This window comes from Epinephelus lanceolatus, chromosome 22 (assembly GCF_041903045.1).
Source record: "Epinephelus lanceolatus isolate andai-2023 chromosome 22, ASM4190304v1, whole genome shotgun sequence".
Classification (NCBI taxonomy): domain Eukaryota; kingdom Metazoa; phylum Chordata; class Actinopteri; order Perciformes; family Serranidae; genus Epinephelus; species Epinephelus lanceolatus.
This window is the reverse complement of record NC_135755.1, coordinates 2,240,645-2,260,711: the sequence shown is the minus strand read 5'-3', so window position 1 is coordinate 2,260,711 and position 20,067 is coordinate 2,240,645. Positions and strand designations below refer to the sequence as shown.

The following is a 20,067-nucleotide window of genomic DNA, read 5'->3' as shown; positions in this document are numbered from 1 at the left end:
GTCACCTGAGAGGCACAGGCAGAACACAACATGGCCTATTTGGAGATTCTGTCTCAGCCTGCTGAGACTAAAACCTCTCTCAGTTTGCTCTGCTTCACTTTCTTGGCATCAGTCTTGGAAACTTAAATGTTCAGATGTAATGAAATGGTTTGCTACAGGGTTTGAGCTGCACATGCTTCACTCCAGAAGAAAATTCACTCTTCTGAATTCTACCAAGGACCTCTGTTCAGAGAATTTTCAAGGATGCACAGCATGTATGAAGTACCCATGACTCCTTGCCCACGGTTTGCCAGAAGAGAAGAAGAGGACTTTTCAATGAGACACACCTGGACACTTGCTGACCTGTTCCAATATGTGTTCACTGAATGCCAGGAAGGAGTCCGACCTCGCCTCTGTAGGACCCGTCATGGATGGACCTGTCCCACCAAGACAGAATCCTTGACTTTGAAAAGCACCAGCTGTCATGGACGACTGGAACACTGGGTGGAACATAGCCTCAGTAAACACAGTTTGTTTCTCCTGTTTTTCTCCTACTATGAGAAGTCCAAATGTCTGATGTGAAAAAGGACACACTGTCCACAGCAACACTGTCCGTGCAGGAAAACATAGAGTTTAGCAACACATTGCAGGAGTTTGTGCTGATGCATGTTAGATCATATCTGCATCGTCTGAATTAGTAAAGAGTTCAGGATTCTGACACTGAGGGGACGCAGTGACAGTCAGACTGTGACAATTAAAGGAAGTGAAGGGACGTCTGAGGACGTCATGTCTGCTCTGTTTGAGGGCAGGTCTGTCTTTCACAGTTAGCCTACGTTGTTTGTTGATCGCTGACATCACTCTTTTGTCTAAATTATAATCTGCTGATCAAAACTGATGAGAAATGATGTCATGAGGAAACTCAGGTCCTTAAAGACACAAATGAAAGTGTAGTTACCTTTCATTTAAATTTTATTCCAAAAAGCTTCACCCATCAAGCTAGCTAACGTAGCTAACGTAGCTAGCTCCTCCCCTGGGCTCACACTTACCTTTGCTGTGCTCCTTCCTTGTTGGTCAGTGATGGAAATACGGAAATCGAAATCAACGCGCAATCGCAACGAACGACGGTTTTGAACGCAAGGTTTGAAATTTGACTCCCACACACACACTCAGCACACACTCCTGTGTGACATACCTCAGGCGGGGTTCGAACCCGCAGGTTGGCAGCTCACTGCGTTGGCGGTCGGCGTCCTTCACCACTGGACCATCTCCGGCGCTGATCAACACAAGGAACCAGAGAGAGATGAAGATCAGACTGAAGCTGCACAAACTTCATCTTCATCAACCTGCAGAGAAACAAAGTTTACAGACTGAAACATGTCCTGGTGTTCTTTAACACTGTTGTACAGGTTCTTTAGGTGGTTCTAGTGTTCCTTTAGGATGTTCCAGTGTCACTGAGGAGGTCACAGAGGTCCTTTGGGAGGTTGTAGAGGTTCTTTAGGTGGTTCTAGTGTGGTTCCAGTGACACCGGAACATCCTAAAGGAACACTAGAACCACCTAAAGAACCTCTACAACCTCCCAAAGGACCTCTGTAACCTCCTCAGAGACACTGGAACATCCTAAAGTAACACGAGAACCACCTAAAGAACCTCTACAACAGTGTTAAAGAACCTCTACAACCTCCCAAAGGACCTTTGTAACCTCCTCAGTGACACTGAAACATCCTAAAGGAACACTAGAACCACCTGAAGAACCTGTACAACCTCCCAAAGGACCTTTGTAACCTCCTCAGTCACACTGAAACATCCTAAAGGAACACTAGAACCACCTGAAGAACCTCTACAACCTCCCAAAGGACCTCTGTGACCTCCTCAGTCACACTGAAACATCCTGAAGGAACACTAGAACCACCTAAAGAACCTCTACAACCTCCCAAAGGACCTTTGTGACCTCCTCAGTCACACTGAAACATCCTAAAGGAACACTAGAACCACCTAAAGAACCTCTACAACCTCCCAAAGGACCTCTGTGACTTCCTCAGTGACACCGAAACATCCTAAAGGAACACTAGAACCACCTAAAGAACCTCTACAACCTCCCAAAGGACCTCTGTGACTTCCTCAGTGACACCGAAACATCCTAAAGGAACACTAGAACCACCTAAAGAACCTCTACAACCTCCCAAAGGACCTCTGTGACCTCCTCAGTGACACCGAAACATCCTAAAGGAACACTAGAACCACCTAAAGAACCTCTACAACCTCCCAAAGGACCTCTGTGACCTCCTCAGTGACACTGGAACATCCTAAAGGAACACTAGAACCACCTAAAGAACCTGTACAACAGTGTTAAAGAACACCAGGACATGTTTCAGTCTGTAAACTTTGTTTCTCTGCAGGTTGATGAAGATGAAGTTTGTGCAGCTTCAGTCTGATCTTCATCTCTCTCTGGTTCCTTGTGTTGATCAGCGCCGGAGATGGTCCAGTGGTGAAGGACGCCGACCGCCAACGCAGTGAGCTGCCAACCTGCGGGTTCGAACCCCGCCTGAGGTATGTCACACAGGAGTGTGTGCTGAGTGTGTGTGTGGGAGTCAAATTTCAAACCTTGCGTTCAAAACCGTCGTTCGTTGCGATTGCGCGTTGATTTCGATTTCCGTATTTCCATCACTGAGCAACAAGGAAGGAGCACAGCAAAGGTAAGTGTGAGCCCAGGGGAGGAGCTAGCTACGTTAGCTACGTTAGCTAGCTTGATGGGTGAAGCTTTTTTGAGTGACTTTTAAAAAAAGTACACAATAACATTACAGTTTATTACACTTTCATTTGTGTCTTAAAGGACGTTAATATTTTGATGAAGGTGGTAACTTGAGGCTCATTAGAATATTAATTTGTAGACTGATGTATAAACGAGGGTTTTACTGGTGACAGGTGAACATGAGGGAAACAACATATTCAGAAAGTAATGCAGATGTTTTTGGTGGTGACTCAAACATTTCTTGGCGGATGCAGGTTTCATTGAGGGAGTTTGGGACGTGATTATAAATGCTCTCAGGGTTTGTCATTTCTTCGCTCAGTGACTGACAAAAAAAAGAAGCAAAACCAAACACGTACATAACAACGTTGGATTGAGACACCACAGCTGACAGATGAGTTTCACTGTACGTGAATATCTGCTCACAAATCTTTGTGTTTTTATTTCACTCGCTTGTAAAAAATAAAAACACCTGTAAGTGTCACATGTTAGTTCCCACTGTCAGGTCCTGATGCAGAACATCAGAGCATGTTTGGAGAGAAGAGAACCCCCTGATGATGATGACGATGATGATGATGATGATGATGGTGATGGTGGTTGTAGTTCTGGGCTTTCTCCACCAGAGGGAGCTGTTCATGTACCGGCAAACACCTGGAACACCTCAAACACACTGCTGTACTGACTCTATATATACACACACACACACACACACACACACACTCTCTGCATACTGACGGCTTGTATTACACTGAGAAGGTTTGATCCCTCCTGACCTCAGCTGCTCAGACACACCTATAGATTTATTGATCCATTGATTGTAAAGCTGAGTTTTAATGAGGTCAGGAAGAAAAACACTACAGGAACACGACTGAATCCACACTGTGCTGTCAAACATTAGAGACACATCCAGTAATATCTTTTTACTTGTTAAAGTAGACAGACAGACAGACAGACAGGGTGTGTAAGATAAGAAGAAGCCGGTAACAACATGGAGAAATCTACATCCAGAGCCGTGACTTTTTGGACGGACCAAATGTACAGAGCTGTAAAGTTGTCCACCATGGTACCAGTTAGCAGCTAGCTAACCGTAGCTAACTTGTTTGTCCATTGTTTGGTCTGTGACGTAATAGGTCAACAGGAAAAAGGTCCAATACTAACAAGCTGAAAGGGGGCATATCTCCACCTATCGTAGAGGAGTCGCACATACTTGGCTCAATAAATGGATTCCCCTCCCGTGCTTGTATACTGGGACAAGGACAGTAGGCCAGTTAGATGTCCTCGTCCAGCTGGGACTGTAGCTCCACTTCACTGTTTCCATGGAAACGTTTATTAAAATATTCTGAAAATTTATTTTTTTTTTGCACTTTATTTTACTTTTGGATATTTTACTAAAAACTCAAATTTTCCGAACTATAAATAATAAAATTAAAAAGAATAAAGAATAAATGAATAATATACAAAAAGTACTGACTTAAGTAAAGGAGCTGAATATTTCCTGCAACGCTGCACAATACAAAGTGAAAAAGGCTAAAAATAAAGAATAAAAAAAATAAAAAGAATAAAAAATAAATAAATGAAAGTACTTCAAAATAAAGAATGAATACAAATAAAATAATATATAAAAATATAATAAAGTTCTAACTCATGTAAAGGATCTGAATATTTCTTCCAAAAGAATAAAATAAAACATGAAAGAGTTAAAAAGATTAAATAAAAATATAATAAAAGTACTTAGAAAGGTCCTTGAAAATAAAAATAACATAAAAAATAAAGAAAATAATAAATAAAGGAATAAATAAAAAATATGTAAACAATCTGAATATATCTTCCACCACAGTACAGTACAAAGTAAACAACAACAACAAAACATAAAGTCCATCAAATAAACATAAAACACAATCTTCACCCAGTCAAAGCAAATTAAAATGGAGACGTTTATCAGATGTCTCATTACAGTGGAGTCTTTTTCTGTGATTTTAAAATGGGAGGTGTTTGACCTTTGACCTCCACCCAGCTGTAGATGGAAACAGACAGCTGACAGATAGTGTGTCTCAGCTGAAGACAAACTCTTGCTGTGTCTCACCGTCCGACCGACAACATCGTGCAACATGGACAACGCTGACAACCTGTTTCATCCCAGGTACGACCTACAAACCTGTGTGTGTGTGTGTGTGTGTGTGTGTGTGTGTGTGTGTGTGTGTGTAATATGAAGATTGATACTCCTCACAGAGGGCGTTTAAAGGTTGAATCAAAGTCTGCAAAGTGGTCATGAAATCATTCTTCTCTTGTTTTCAGAAGCTGTTGTAATCAGATTTAACAGATTAAAGGTTTTATTTTCTCCTTAAATAATGTTTTGTTGTTGTTGTTGTTGTTTACATTTGATTCATTTTCCTGTCTGTCATTTCATCTGGTGTAAATATGAAACATGAAGGTTGTCCTGATGTAACTTCATCCAAGTTCTGTATCTAAGTACAAATTTAAGGTACAGTAAGTATTTTGATTTTAGGCCACGTGACACTTCGACAACATGTGAGGTAAATATTGTACTTTTACTTCACTGTATTTATCTGACGGCTTTAGTTACTCTCCACGTGAATATTTCACACACTGTTTTATAAATTCAACATGTGATAGGTTTAAAAAATTACCTTTATATAGATGAAACAGTAAATATAGTTGTTGAACACATTCAGATGCTGCATGGACTGAAAAACAATACAATCACAACTCTAAATATATAGAGAATAAAATACTTTATATGTAAACGTAACACTTTGAATGGAGCCATTTTGTAGAGTCAGTACTTTAACTTTAAATACTTTAAGCACAATTTTCTGCTGATACAGTTTTGACACTTAAATAAGACTTTCAGCTCTAACAGAGTATTTCTTTATTGAAGTGTCGCTGCAGTCTGAAAGCTTCTCCCACCTCTGTTGTAGTTTGTCTCATAGCAGCTCGTGTTATTTATAGCAGAAGGCCTGGCTGCAGCTGTTTCTGCATTTCAGTGGTTCAGCAGCTGCTGCCTGTTTGTGTGTGTGTGAGTGTTTGTTTTACTGACACTGTGGGGACCCCAGTTTCATTCGGGGACAACAGGTGGGCTCCCCACAAGGTCTTGTATTATAATTTAGGGCTAAGACTGTTGGTTGAATTGAGGGTAAAGCAGGAGCTCTCAAACTTAAGATAATGTAATCCCAAACACCGGCCTCCTCAGTGAAAGTCACCCCGACCCTACTCTGACTTCTGCCCCCTCCACTTTTGTTGTTGTCCTTAACGGTCATGAAATACAACAAACAACAAAATACAGAAACAACAACAGGAAAAGAAAAATAAATAAACATAACAGAGAACACAATGCAGCGCAACAGAGGATGAAATTAATTTAAAGTGTCAGGCTCAAATCAATCGTGCAGCAACAAAAACAGGTCTTCAGCAGTGACTTGAAGTTTTCTGTTGTCGGAGTTATGTGAAGAAGCTGCAACAATCCACACGTGTCACCTGGACGTGTCTCACACCTGGTGTGAGGTCAGCACATTGTGTGTTCACATGAATGAGAAATTAAATAGAATAAAAAAGATGTAATATATGAACAGAAATCAGTTTAAAATGACCCCAACAAGATTAATTTTTCATGAGTTATTGTATAAAAAACTTTTAATTTTAGGTGTATTTCCCTTCAGTAATGAACTTGTCTTGATGTGTGTGTGTGTGTGTGTGTGTGTGTGTGTGTGTGTTGGTGACAGCTGAGTGTTTGTGTATGTAAATGTTAACCAGACTCACAGCAGACGGGTGCGTCAGTTGCTTTCTGTTTATCATTATGCAAATAGGCTGGTCTCAGTGAGCCTGTGTGTGTGTGTGTGTGTGTGTGTATACACAGGGCTTTGATGGTATTAATGCGGATGTTCCTTCATCACAGATAACATCTATCAGAACTTGAATGACGGCTCTTTCTATGCTTTCATGTTCACTCTCTTTTCTCTGGTCCTGTTGTGCTGCAGTTTGTGGAGCTCTGGTGAGCAGTGGTGAAAAAGTAAATGTGGTAATACAGCAAAGTGAAATCCTTCACTACAAGTCAAAGATGTTAAATTAGAAAATCCTATTTAAGTAAAAGTTTGGAAGCAAAATGTGACGTTAAACATACTGATCATGACATCATCGTGTAAACAGGATTATTATCACTGGTACATCTGTTGCACTTTTAGCAGAGGAGGAGGTCGCTGTGGTGTGACTTCATTTTAAAACATTTTATCTTGAAATCTTGAAATGAAATATTTCTACTTTAAACAGTAGCCCTTTTAAACAGGAGTTGTGCAAATTTGCAGGAAAGCCCAATCAGTGTTTTTTCAGCATTGGCAGTATAAAAACAAAATCAGGGAGTGCAACAAAATGCCGCCTACCTACTTTTGTTTATACAGAATGTGCCTTTTTCGGGGCAATGGGGGGCGTGAGCAAGTAACAAAACGTGTAGCTCAGCGTGTGACGTAAACAGTGACGTGGGAGGGAAGCCGCGGCTGGTCAGTCCTTCAGTGATTCTCTCATAAGTCGGCCCGTCCTTCACCGTCCCCGTCATCTGACGGTTAATGGCCTCTTCGTTTGCGAGGACAAGGAGGGCGCGCAATTCCTTGTCTCCCCAGTTGCTCATCTTTACAGTGTCTGTCAGGTTTGTGTTTCCCTCTTGCTACTAGCTGCTCGCTAATTCCTGCTATCAGCTGTTTCCTGTTTATCCACCGCCAGTGGCTCGCACGTGCGGCGTCATCAACAGCTCCTCCCACAAGTCATCAACAGCCCCTCCTACAAGTCATCAACAGCCCCTCCCGTTCTGTTTAAACTAAAAGGGTTCGCTCGCAGCTTGCCGGCAAAACGGCCCAACATTCGCGGAAAATCTGGCAGTGTAAAAGGGTCTAATGTCTGAACGGCATTTAGTTTGTCGAAGTGGAGTTTGTTTTAACTTCTAACAAAGTAGCATAAAAACTTTATTTTTTAATGCAAGATTATTTACACCTATGTTTATTTTAAATCAACTTGAAAATGTTCTAGAAATAAAACGTCTCTGTAGCTTAAAGCAGGAAAGTCACGGCACAGGAGCTGTTTTTAAAAAAAATTCTTAAAGATTTATGTAAAAAAACAGGCTGCAATATTCCAAATGCACAAGCACCTTCATAAGAAACTAAAACTTAAAGCACAATATTTCTTGTTTAAATGAATCACAGTAGAGGGATAAGGTAGTAGAAAACAGGAATCTTCAAGTATTTGTACTCCAGAACAGTATTTTAGTAAACGTACTTTCCACCTGTTCACCTTTGTTTTCTCTTTCAAATAAGTCGGTCTAACCTGTTGAAGCCAAGCAGCAACTTCTGAGGCTGAAACATGAAGCCAATGCTGAAGTGCCAAAAACTGCAGTTCCTCTAATGACCACTAGAGGCTGGCTCCAAGAGCGAGTCATTCCCCACAGACTCCCATGTTAACATGTAGAAATAATCATGTTTACAGCCTGGTCTCTGTATCTAGCTTTTTATATAACTCACCTGTTTATATTTTATTAAGTAACAAATAATAAGGGGCGTGGCCTCTTTGAGTGACAGCTGGGTGCCGTTGCTGGGCAACTAGTTATAATGTGACCATGATAAAACCCCAGAGTCACAGAGCATAGACGTAACTGTTGCTATTTCAGTGTGTTTTCAGTTAATAAAAGTAAACTGTGACGTTTTAGTCTAAAAAAAAAAGTCATATATTTATCTTATCTGACATTTTTCCCGATTTTGTTTCAAATATTTGCCTGTTGTTTGCTACCAAAAATTATCATTATCGTTATCATAGTAAACCATAGCTGTAAATGCACAGTGATTTAAACATTAATTCATACCTATGTCTATAAAGCTTTTAGATAATGGTCAATAAATCCAGAATGGGCACTAGGTCATGATGATTTGATGATCTGTGTTTTTGGACAGGTATTTTTAGTGCCTGATGTTATTTATTTATCTTTGTTTTTTTGGTTACATTTAGGGTATGATGCTCAAATGCTCGATTTTGATGCTAACTAAGCTAGCAGTAAACAAAGAAGCAGTCCCAAATGCTTGTTAGGAGGCAGGTGGGGTCACGAGAAACCGGACATCGGCCTGGGACTCTCCCCTGGAGTCATGTGTTTGGATCTCAACAAACGTTGAGTGAACTTTGAGTCATTTTAACGTTCGTCCTCACCGTGTTTCTTCCGTAAACCTAACCACAGTAAATTAACGTTGATTATGTAACGTTATGTTAAGGACGTAATGTCACTCATGGGGCGCTAATTCGTAGGATATCATATGAACCATTCAATGAGAATACATTGCATCCAAATATGAATACTTCTGGCTCCAAAAAAACAAGATGGCAATGGCCAAAATGCCAAACTCAAGGCTTCAAAACGGGAGCCAACAAACCAACGGGTGACATCAGGGTGATGAGTTTGGCATTCTGGCCGTCGCCATCTTGTTTTTTGACTACATCCATTATTTATACAGTGTCAGGTTGAAACAGTACCTGACGGGGAAAAAGAATAATCCTTAAATTCAAATGGACGAGTGCTTTCTAAAATAAGTACTGAAATGATGAAGACAAACAGCAGCTCTGTTTTTGGCAGCCGTTCACTGAGGGATGTCTGCAGGCTGACAGGTGTGAACTCTACTCGACTCATCAAACAGGAAGTGCTTTGAGGCGGATGGAGACAACAGGAGTCGTTTCTGTTTTGATACAGAAATGAAATGACAAACAAACTTCCCTTTATCAATTAATTCTGACATTTCACACTCTGGGTGTGTCGAGCCCTCTGGCACTGACAACACTGACATCCTCAAGATACCATCTGTAGAAATGTTTGACCGCTGTGATCATGACATCACCGCCTGTCTCATTTCCCTACTGTCAGTCATGTTTTGGCCACGCCCACTGCAGTGTCACTGAAAACAGAGCCAATCATAAAGTCAATTGAACCCTTTCATTTACATTTTGATTTGTTACATCTGTTTGAGGGATGTAAAGAATCAAATGACAAACTTGGACGTGACTTGGACTTGGTCAAACTGACTTGAGACATGATTTAAACTTGTTCTAACTGACTGCAGACTTGACTTGAACTCATCTCAGCTTACTTGAAATTTGACCTGAACTCACACCAGTCTTCTTGAGGCTGGACCTGTTGCAACTGACTTGAGACTTGATTTGGCCATGTCTCAGTTGACTGGAGACCTGACTGGAACTTATTTCAACTGACTTGAGACTTGACCTGAACATGTCTCACTTTAGACTTGACTATACCTTTTTGCAACAGACTTGATTTTAACTTGCATCTGGTCAGACTTGAACCATATTGAACTTACCCCAATCCACTTGAGACTGGACGTATACTTGTTGCAACTGACTTGAGACTTGATTTTTATTTATCTCAATCGATTTGAGACTTGATTTGACTTAATTTGGCTCGGCTGAGACCTGACTGGAACTTGTTTCAAAGACTTGAGACTCGTCCTGACCTTAGCTCAATCAACATAAGGCAGGACATTTTACTGCAACTTCCTTGAGCCTTGATTTCATTTGGTCTTGCTCTAATTTAGACCTGACTTGAACTTGTTCCAACTGACTTGAGACTTGACCTGAACATGTCTCAGTTTAGATTTGACTAGACCTTTTTGTAGCAGACTCGAGACTTGATTTGAACTTGCATCTGTTCAGACTTGACTTGAATTTGTCTCCATGTACTTGACATTTGACCTGAACTTGTCCCAGTTCACTTGAGACTGGACTTTGACTCGACTCTAATGACTTGCAACATGATTTAAATTTCTGTCCATCAACCTAAGACTTGATCTGAACTTGTCTTAGCTGAGACCAGACTTGACACTTGACTTGGCCTTGTCTCAGTTGACTGGAGACCTGAACGGAACTTATTTCAACTGACTTGAGACTCGACCTGAACTTAACTCAGTCAGCTTGAGGCTGGCTTCAACTGGCTTGCAGCTCGATTTCATTCAGTCTCAATCAAATGTAGACCTGATTTGGACTTGTTCCAACTGACTTGAGACTTGACATGAACATGTTTCAGTTTAGATTTGAGTAGACCTGTCTGCAACAGACTTGAGACTTGAATTTAACCTGCATCTGGTCAGACTTGACTTGAACTTGTATTAGCTTACTTGAAACTTGAACTAAACTTACCCAAGTCCACTTGGGACTAGACTTTGACTTGTTCCAACTGACTTGGGACTTGCCTCAGTTTAGACTTGACTCTACCTTTTTACAGCTGACTTGAGAGTTGATTTGAACTTGATTTGAACTTTTCTCAGCTGAGACCTGAATTTGACTTGTGACTCGCCATGAGACGTGATCGTGTCTCAGTTGACCTGAGACGTGACACAAAGGTCTTTTAGACACCGACATCACATGTGACCTTTGTTCCATCAGGTCTTCATGAAGGTGAAACACAGCTTCGAGAGTTTGGGAGTAAATTTAGAGAATTTATTTTTCCTTCACACATTTGGAGCTTCCTGTGAGAAAATTGACTTTTGTCTCTGTCTCTTGTCTCCTGTCGCTGCTGTCGCCTCTGTCTGTCTGTCTGTCTGTCTGTCTGTCTGTCTGTCTCTCAGCCTGGCAGCGGCTCTCATGAAGCTCGATCCAGAAGACGGCGAGCAGATCATGGAGTATTTTAAAACTCACGCGCTGCTGACGAGAGAAAAAGCACGTAAGAACTTCCTCTGATAAATGTTCTGCATGATCCATTAGCTGATGTCATGTTCATGGTGACTCCAACAACTCATCTCCTGTGAATGTGAGATCAGTGATCAATCAACACGTTAACATTTTCTCTGGTTCCTGCTTTGATTTCAAATCTCACGTGTCTGTAGAAGAGTCTGAGACAGAGTTAGCACAGAGCTGGTGGAGGAGCTGACACATGATGTGCAGCAGGTTCATGTTCATGGAGCTGATGGAGAAGCTGGCACATGATGTGCAGCAGGTTCATGTTCATGGAGCTGATGGAGAAGCTGACACATGATGTGCAGCAGGTTCATGTTCATGGTGGTAAGACGCCCCCTTGTGGACGAGATGAACTGTGTGTGTGTGTGTTTCAGTGCTGCAGGCGTCAGTCAGAGATCAGAAGAAGCTGCTGGTCGAAAACGGTAAACTGAAGAAAGACATCGAGCAGCTGAGAGCTCAGCTGCAGGAGAAACAGAGGAGACGCACCGGTAAACATGCACACACACATGCATGAAACATGCACACACACACACACACACACACACACACACACGTGATCTCCAGTGACACACTGCATTTCCAGACCCTGAACCTGATACTTATCTTAATCCTAAAACCAAGTCTTAACCCTTAAACAGCCCTTTGAGACACAAGAGCAAAACTAAATATGTTCTACAGCTGCTTTAAAAATGTCCCAAATGTCCCCACTGTCCAGATAATGTCCCCACTGTCCAGATAATGTCCCCCAAAGTCTTCAAGGTGTAAAAGGTGTAAAAATGTTTTGTAAAATAAGCAACATTTCTTTAAACGTGAAGTTAAAAAAACTTGAACATTTTTCCAAAACATTTTACTTTCCATCAAATGTCCCCACTTTTCAAAATGTCCCCACTTCCCACAATGTCCTCAATGTCCTCGGTTATCAATAAATGTCTTGAAGTTCCAAAATATCCTACTTTCCATAGGTCCCCACTATTCAAAATGTCCTCACTTTGTGTGAAAGTTCTCGTTTTCAGGAAAAGTATTAATTTTGTAAAAATGTCCCCACTTTTCAATTAATGTCCTCAAGTTCCAAAATATCCTCACTTTCTATAGAATGTCCTCCCTTTCCAGAAAAGTCCATGCTTTGCATTCAAGTTCTCACTTTCCAAAAATGTTCTCACTTTGTAAAATGTCCTCACTTTCCAAAAATGTCCTCACTTTGTAAAATGTCCTCACTTTCCAAAAATGTCCCCACTTTCCAAAAATGTCCTCACTTTCCAAAAATGTCCCCACTTTCCAAAAATGTCCTCACTTTCCATAAATGTCCTCACTTTCCAAAAATGTCCTCACTTTCCAAAAATGTCCCCACTTTCCAAAAATGTCCTCACTTTCCAAAAATGTCCTCACTTTCCATAAATGTCCCCACTTTCCAAAAATGTCCTCACTTTTCAACAAATGTTCTCACTTTCCAAAAATGTCCTCACTTTCCAAAAATGTCCCCACCTTGTAAAATGTCCTCACTTTCCAAAAATGTCCTCACTTTGTAAAATGTCCTCACTTTGTAAAAATGTCCCCACTTTTCAACAAATGTCCTCACTTTCCATAATGTCCTCAGTTTTCAATTAATGCCTTGAGGTTCCAAAATATCCTTACTTTCCAAATGTCCCCACTATTCAAAATGTCCTCACTTTGTGTGAAAGTTCTTGGTTTCAGGAAATGAATCAATCATTTTGTAAAAACATCCCATTTTTTAAAAATGCCCTCACTTTTAATTTAAGTTCTCACTTTCCAAAAATGTCCTCACTTTGTAAAATGTCCTTACTTTCCAAAAATGTCCCCACTTTCCAAAAATGTCCTCACTTTCCAAAAATGTCCTCACTTTGTAAAATGTCCTCACGTTGTAAAAATGTCCCCACTTTTCAACAAATGTCCTCACTTTCCATAATGTCCTCAGTTTTCAATTAATGCCTTGAAGTTCCAAAATATCCTTACTTTCCAAATGTCCCCACTATTCAAAATGTCCTCACTTTGTGTGAAAGTTCTTGGTTTCAGGAAATGAATCATTTTGTAAAAACATCCCATTTTTTAAAAATGCCCTCACTTTTAATTTAAGTTCTCACTTTCCAAAAATGTCCTCACTTTGTTAAAATGTCCTCACTTTTAATTTAAGTTCTCACTTTCCAAAAATGTCCTCACTTTGTTAAAATGTCCTCACTTTTCAATAAATGCCTTCAAGTTCCAAAAATATTCTTTCTTTCCATGTTGTAATGTCCTCACTTTCCAAAATATTCTAACTTTGTCTGTAAGTCTTACTTCATATTTAAGTTCTCACTTTCCAAAAATGTCCTCACTTTTCAATTAATGCCCGCAAGTTCCAAAATGTCCTTGCTTTGCATTCAAGTTCTCACTTTCCAAAAATGTCCCCACTTTTTAAAATGCCCTGACATTGTTAAAATATCCCCATTTTCAATAAATCTCTTCAAGTTCCAAAAATATTCTTACTTTCCACATAATGTTCTTACTTTTTGTGTTAGTCCTCACTTTCTGTAAATGTATTAATTCTGTGAAAATATCCCCACTTACTAAAATGTCCTCACTTTGTTTAAATGTTCTATCTTATCAAAACATCCTCATTTTCTAAAATGTTTCAATAAATGCCTATAAGTTATAAAATATCCTTACTCTCCATAGATTGTCCTCACTTTAAAGAAAAATGTCCTCAGTCTCAAAGACGTCCTGACCGTCCCTGACCCGGTCCTCACAAAGACAGAGACAGGGACATGCAGACAAACACAACTGTGGATGATTTTCTTTCCCCCTGAGCTGCTTCAGTGTCAACTGTGGTCAGATTTAAATAACTCCAGAGTGGATTATTTTTAACTTAATAAGAACTTTATTAAGTCAAACCCTTCTGGAGATTTGTCTCAAAGATAACAAACAGCCGGGACATGAAATTAAATTCCTGCATTTATTTACCGACAATACGACATCACTTAAAAAACAATCACATCTCTTTTTCTGTCTTTCAGCCAAGGCTTTATTCTCCCCGGCCCCGCCTCCTCCGACTGTCAGCCCCGCCCCCACAACACCTGTCGATCAACCTCCATCCCCTGCTGGAGCAACAGCTGCTGTTCCTTCAAATGCCCCTCCCCCCTCCTCACATGACCACAGAGACAGGCACAGCAGGAGGAGGAGAGGAGACAGGAAAGGTGAGATCAGGAAGGAGGAAAGGAAGCAGGGTGGAAGTGGGAAAGGAAAGGAAGGAACTGATGAGGAAATATAGAAAGTGAAAGAAAAGATGGAAGGAGGAGTATTTATAGACTGACTTTACGTTTTTCTGCCTTTCAGCTCGTCCGTCCTCTGACTCCTTCTCGTTGGAGGTGAGGCCTCGTGTCGATGTGTCGAGACTGGACCTGCGGGTTGGACGGATCCTCAGCGTCCGCCAGCACCCGCTGACAGACGCCATGTCCGTCCAGGAAGTGGACGTGGGAGAGAACGCACCCCGCACGGTCGTCAGCAAACTGGGAGTGAAAACGAACCAAGAGGAGGTAACTAATGACCTCTATTCTTAAAATGTTTAAACTTTTCCCTTTAAATACGACATCATTCTCGAACTTTTACAAACTATTTTAAAAGCATTATTATTTGACTGTTATTCATAATAAATTCTGACTTTGTTCATGAAATATTTTGAATTAATTCTCAAAATGTTAAAACTGTCCTCTCCAAATATAATGACATTATTCTCAGCATCAAAACATTTGACTACAACTTTATTCTCGAAGCTTTTATGAACTTAAATCTTCAAATACTGTGATTTTATTCTCAAAATGATACTTTATTCTTGAAATATTAGAACCTTTCCTCTAAATACATTATTCCAGGAATGAAATAAAATAAAATTAATATTATTTATGACACGACTTTAGTCTCAAAATATTATGACTTTAACTTCATTACGTTAAATCTTTATTTTCTAAATTTTTTTGTCATAATATGAATCAATTTCTGAATTTTTTTTTCGCTAAATGTTTTTGAAAAGTTAAAACTTTATTTTGATTACTACCTTATTCTTAGAATTTTAATTTTTTCTCTAACCTTCTTTTAATTCTTGCTTTTCTTCATTATAATAATTTCTGTCACTTTGTTCTGTTTAGTTTGGTCCTTTTCTTTCTTTAATCTCTGTCTCTTTAATCTAAAATCTGTCGTTATTAAACATCATATTTATCATAACTTATTTCCCTCTGTGTCCGTCTGCAGCTTCAGGGCAGTCTAGCTGTGTTGCTATGCAACGTCAAGGCCTGTAAACTGAGGGGCGTGGTCTCCCAGGCCCGCCTCCTCTGTTGCTCTACCTCTGATGACCACACTGAGCTGCTGACTCCGCCCACTGGCTCCACCCCCGGAGACAGAGTCACCTTCCTCAACTTCCCCGGTAACCATGGCTACAACGATGAAATTAAATAACAAACCGATGAACCTGCTGTGACTCTGTCTCTGTGTGTTCAGGTGACCCGGACAGAGAGCTGCAGTCCAAACAGAGGGTGTGGGAGCTTCTCCAGCCCGACCTGCAGGTCGACTCTAAGGGTGTGGCCAACTATAAGGGCTGCGGGTTCGAGGTGAAGGGGAAGGGGCTGTGCAGAGCGCCCTCCCTCACCAACTGCACCATCAGATAGACGCCACGAGGGGCGACATCATCGAGGACAAGACATGCTGCAGACGTGATGGTCACCAGAGTGCTTTTATTGTGAAAAACCGGCTCAGCTGTGGCAAAGCGACAACAAAAATCAGCTGCTGACGATCAATCGCCAGCTGGTGCGGTTAGCTTATGAAAGAGAAATTCATTTTCCTTTAATCACTGTTTATTGATTAAAAATCTGAAACCACAGTCATCTGTATACTCAAGTGATCTGTTTACACATGACCCGAGGAAAGGAAGGAAGTTGATTAGACAGAAGATATTAAGCTGTGGTGACGTATTGTTTGTCACAGTTCAGTGTTCGATAACATTAGTTAGTATTTTATGTAACATAAAAAAAGCCTTTCAGATACAGATCTGGGGATTAAATACCACTGGGAAACACTGTGATATGCAGGTAAAAACATCAGGTGTGGTGTCACAAAAGTGTGTCCTTGAGTGTTCTTGTTGACAAAGGACCTGAGGAAATGAAGGCCGATGCTAAAGGTCCAAAAACAAACAAACAAACAAGTGTGTCAGGTTGGGACTAAAACAGTTGTTTAAAAGCATTTCATGTGAAGTATAAATCTGGGGGATTACAACTAAAGCCCTGTTCAGACAGGATTAGTTTAACATGGAGACGTGAGGTAAGGTAATTATTACCAGGGATTTTAGTCCCGTCCGAACGCGCCATGTCTGTAATCATTAACGTTGCTTAACGTTACGGATACGGGCCAAACGGAGCAGTACCACCGGGAACCGTGGGGGCAGTGTTGCTGTCACTACCCGATACGTAGCTCTAGTGAGACACGAAGAAGAAATAACAATTCAATTTCTCTCATCGGCAGTAATAGAGAAAAGAATTCTCCGTCCTCCAGTCGCGATGTATTTAACGGCCTCACCGACCACCGCCTCCTACAACGCTGCCTCTGTTTTTGTCTTTTATGCAAGAGATACATTATCAATATCTCCTCCACAGTTGCCATGTTTGTTTTTGAGTTTGCTGTTGTCATAAACTTTTGACTCTGGGCTGCCCCCTGGTGGATATATTGGTTAACATCCATGCTAACGTAAAGGACGCATGGAAGTATGTGGGCAGTGACGGTAACATCGTTTGAAACAGACGTATACATTTTTGTACGTAAAGGGAGCATAAATGGGCCTTTACGGATAATGACTTTTACCTTCTGTAAAACGGTCCGGGGAGAATACCTCGGCTATATTAATCCTGTGTGAACGCGATCCTCTGTAAAAATATATGTAAATATTTCGTCCTGTTTACAACCATTTTTTCACGTTTTTTTGATGATGGAGGCGCTTGAAGAAGCATCCGGTGTTGTCAGCAGTCGTGATAGTGGACATTCTTCTAATGATCGCATCAAAAAGAGAAGAAAGCACTTTTCAGAGCCATGAGACTTGTGGTTGTGTTAGGTCGGCCTAATGTAAATCCATATTGCTGATCGCTGTGTACACACAATCCTGATTATGGGCAATGTTTCATGTTGGGCTAATCATTCATTATTATTATCCTTCAGCTGATGCTCACAGGAAGCAACGTAGCACGCACATGCCATTTCTTGTCCCGTGTGAATCGGACACTTATATTACAGACATCCTGTGGTAAACTGACATTAGTCCCCACCATGTTAAACTAATCCCGTCTGAACGATACTCAATCGAGGACATGCAGCAATGTGTTGATGACAACACCAAAGTCTGGTGGCTGTAATGCTGCTGGAAAATGCCACGATGTGTTGTAAACAGGTTCTGTGGCTTTTACACAAAGTCAGCTCAGATACTACGTCACGTTAGAAACATGGATATGACACATATGAAACGGTCAAATGAAACATATTCGTGGTTTGCAGAAACGTACAACAGACATTTTCTCCAGGCAGCTGGGCCGCTGACTCTCGCCCTTTTTCACCATTACGTGGGAGGGGCCAGAGAATTTGGCTGAACCAAACTGTCAAATCGGAGCCGACACATATGTACGATGACTCTGAGCAGAGAAAGCTTTCGTTCTGTTGGAGGATCGTACGTCAGCGTGGAGCCGTTAGTGCATCGTTTAAAGGTCAGAGTGAGACTCCGTCCGCACCGTCAGAGCTCTGTGATGGTTCCTGGCTGAGAGGCGGAGCAGTCGCTCTCTCAGCGGTCGTCCTCTGATTGACGGCCAATCACAGCTGTTGTCCAAGAACAAGACTCCTCCTCCCACCTCCTCAGCCAGAGCTCTCAGCCAATCACTGGTCTGTGTCAGGTAGACTGACGGGTGAAGCCCCGCCTCCTTCAGGTGGTCAGCGTGTGTGAGGACGAGTAAAGCGTGACGACGCCATTCAGGACCGAAGAGAGTCTGAAAACACAGAACACACGAAATCACCCAAAACATCCTGTACGTCACTGTGTGTGTGTGTGTGTGTGTGTGTGTGTGTGTGTGTGTGTACCTCCACGTGCTCCGTCAGGTGTGTGTTGTCGTGCAGCAGGTCAGCTCTCACAACGAGCACAACTACGTGCACGCCCTCAGGGCACAGCTCATGCACGCGATGTGACTGGATCACATGAGGGGGCGTGTCTATCACTCTCAACACGAGGTCAGACTCCGCCCCCCGCCTTCTGAAGTACTTTGGAAAATTTCGGCTGAGCAGTTTGTGCTCCGTCGTCATGGAAATGCCAGAGATGCAGGTGCCTGTTTTAAATTCCTCTCCACCTGCCCGACAACACAAAGACAATAAAAGACAATAAAAGTAAAAATATTTCTAAGATGTGATTTGGGCCAATCTGTAGATTCTACTGACCAATCAGAGCGTTCCCCACAGAGCTCCGCCCACTCTGCCTGTCGCCTAGCAACAGCGCGTTCAGGGCCAGCACATCCCGCTCGCTGTCACCGAGGTGACGACTCCAGCTGCTGAGGATTCTGGAGATGCTGTTGCCATGACGAGTTCGTTCCGTGCTGAGATCCATCTCGTACAGACGAGCTGAGGTGAACGATCAACAACATTTTTTACAACACTGAGTATGACATTAAATATTTTTTGTTGTTAAATTATTTTATTTATAAAAACTTTCATGACTTTTCCTGATAAACAGCGTGTACAGTAAACACCACATTTTGTTTCTTCGTTTAAAACTACACATTTTATTTATATATATATATATGCAATAAAACATTTAAAAAATTGTCTTACACAAGTTAAGTTGGTTAAATAATAAAAATCCCTCAGAAAACAAAGCGTCACTTTACTGTGAGTGTTTGTGTTTCAGTTATGATAGAAAACACTGATGATTTATTCAGGCACTTTTTGTTGATGCTGTGTCACTGATGGGAACAGAAAATAAAATTCATGTGTCAAAATGTTAAAACAACAACTTAAACGACATTTTGATCAGCTGATAATAAAACTATTTAACAGTCACTGTGACTTCCTGTTTTAGTGTTATCAGAAGGGTGGTGTGCAGACGAAGCAGTGACTCACTTTGGACTGAAGCTGAAACAGAAGTCCACCTGACTTCAGATGTCACGATCAAACCGATCGATGGTGAACCTGCTGATAAACACCTCAAGAATCAACTTTATGTTTAAGAAGAGGAGAGCTAAACTCTGCGATCAGATGCATTTACAAAAGAGAGTCTTACCTGCTTCACAGGAGAGGACCTGGACTGATCGATACTGGAGAGTGTGTGTGTGTGTGTGTGTGTGTGTGTGTGTGTGTGTGTGTGTGTGTGTGTAGTTGCTGGTTAAATAATAACCAGTCCGATCCATCTGTCTCTCACTCTACAGTTTTATGAGGTTGTAAAACAGACAAACATCCTGTAAATTTGGATTTAAAGGGACACTTTATAAAGGAAGTGTAGCGTGTGTGTGTTCTCATAATGAGGCTATGAGAGATAGTCATATTAACTTACAGGTAACATGTTATATTAACTCATATTTATGATAGTAATAATTACTAGTCCATACCCATTG

General features: G+C 41.1%; 2 protein-coding genes across 3 annotated transcripts; one reads left to right on the top strand and one right to left on the bottom strand.

Moving 5' to 3' along the window:
- Positions 1–4,715: 4,715 nt before the first annotated feature.
- Positions 4,716–16,316, top strand: LOC117272782 (aminoacyl tRNA synthase complex-interacting multifunctional protein 1). The gene is made up of 7 exons (XM_033651832.2): positions 4,716–4,865; positions 11,344–11,438; positions 11,827–11,940; positions 14,461–14,640; positions 14,780–14,979; positions 15,692–15,863; positions 15,938–16,316. The coding sequence occupies exons 1-7, from the start codon at positions 4,834–4,836 to the stop codon at positions 16,102–16,104; spliced, it is 960 nt and encodes a 319-aa protein (XP_033507723.1). The 5' UTR covers positions 4,716–4,833; the 3' UTR covers positions 16,105–16,316.
- Positions 16,317–17,767: 1,451 nt separating this feature from the next.
- Positions 17,768–19,820, bottom strand: LOC117272916 (GTPase IMAP family member GIMD1-like). 2 transcript variants are annotated; one of them, XM_033652068.2, is made up of 5 exons: positions 19,737–19,820; positions 19,577–19,648; positions 18,899–19,078; positions 18,548–18,810; positions 17,768–18,456 (listed from the first exon to the last, which is right to left on the bottom strand). In XM_033652068.2, exons 3-5 carry the CDS (start codon positions 19,062–19,064, stop codon positions 18,175–18,177), a joined length of 711 nt encoding a protein of 236 aa, XP_033507959.2. In that variant the 5' UTR covers positions 19,065–19,078; positions 19,577–19,648; positions 19,737–19,820; the 3' UTR covers positions 17,768–18,174. The 2 variants fall into 2 exon arrangements, with proteins under 2 accessions (XP_033507959.2, XP_033507960.2); XM_033652069.2 differs by having other exon boundaries at positions 19,577–19,645; positions 19,737–19,770.
- Between the last annotated feature and the right edge of the window lie 247 nt (positions 19,821–20,067).

What these genes read in the sequence shown, in the direction of transcription:
- LOC117272916 (XM_033652068.2), bottom strand. Translation starts at nt 19,064, where the DNA reads ATGGATCTCAGCACGGAACGAACTCGTCATGGCAACAGCATCTCCAGA. An exon ending in TGTGGGGAACGCTCTGATTG is followed by an intron (nt 18,811 to 18,898) that starts GTCAGTAGAATC and finishes GTTGTCGGGCAG; the next exon opens with GTGGAGAGGAATTTAAAACA. An exon ending in ACCTGACGGAGCACGTGGAG is followed by an intron (nt 18,457 to 18,547) that starts GTACACACACAC and finishes CTGTGTTTTCAG; the next exon opens with ACTCTCTTCGGTCCTGAATG.
- LOC117272782 (XM_033651832.2), top strand. Translation starts at nt 4,834, where the DNA reads ATGGACAACGCTGACAACCTGTTTCATCCCAG. An exon ending in GAAACAGAGGAGACGCACCG is followed by an intron (nt 11,941 to 14,460) that starts GTAAACATGCAC and finishes TCTGTCTTTCAG; the next exon opens with CCAAGGCTTTATTCTCCCCG. An exon ending in TGAAAACGAACCAAGAGGAG is followed by an intron (nt 14,980 to 15,691) that starts GTAACTAATGAC and finishes GTCCGTCTGCAG; the next exon opens with CTTCAGGGCAGTCTAGCTGT.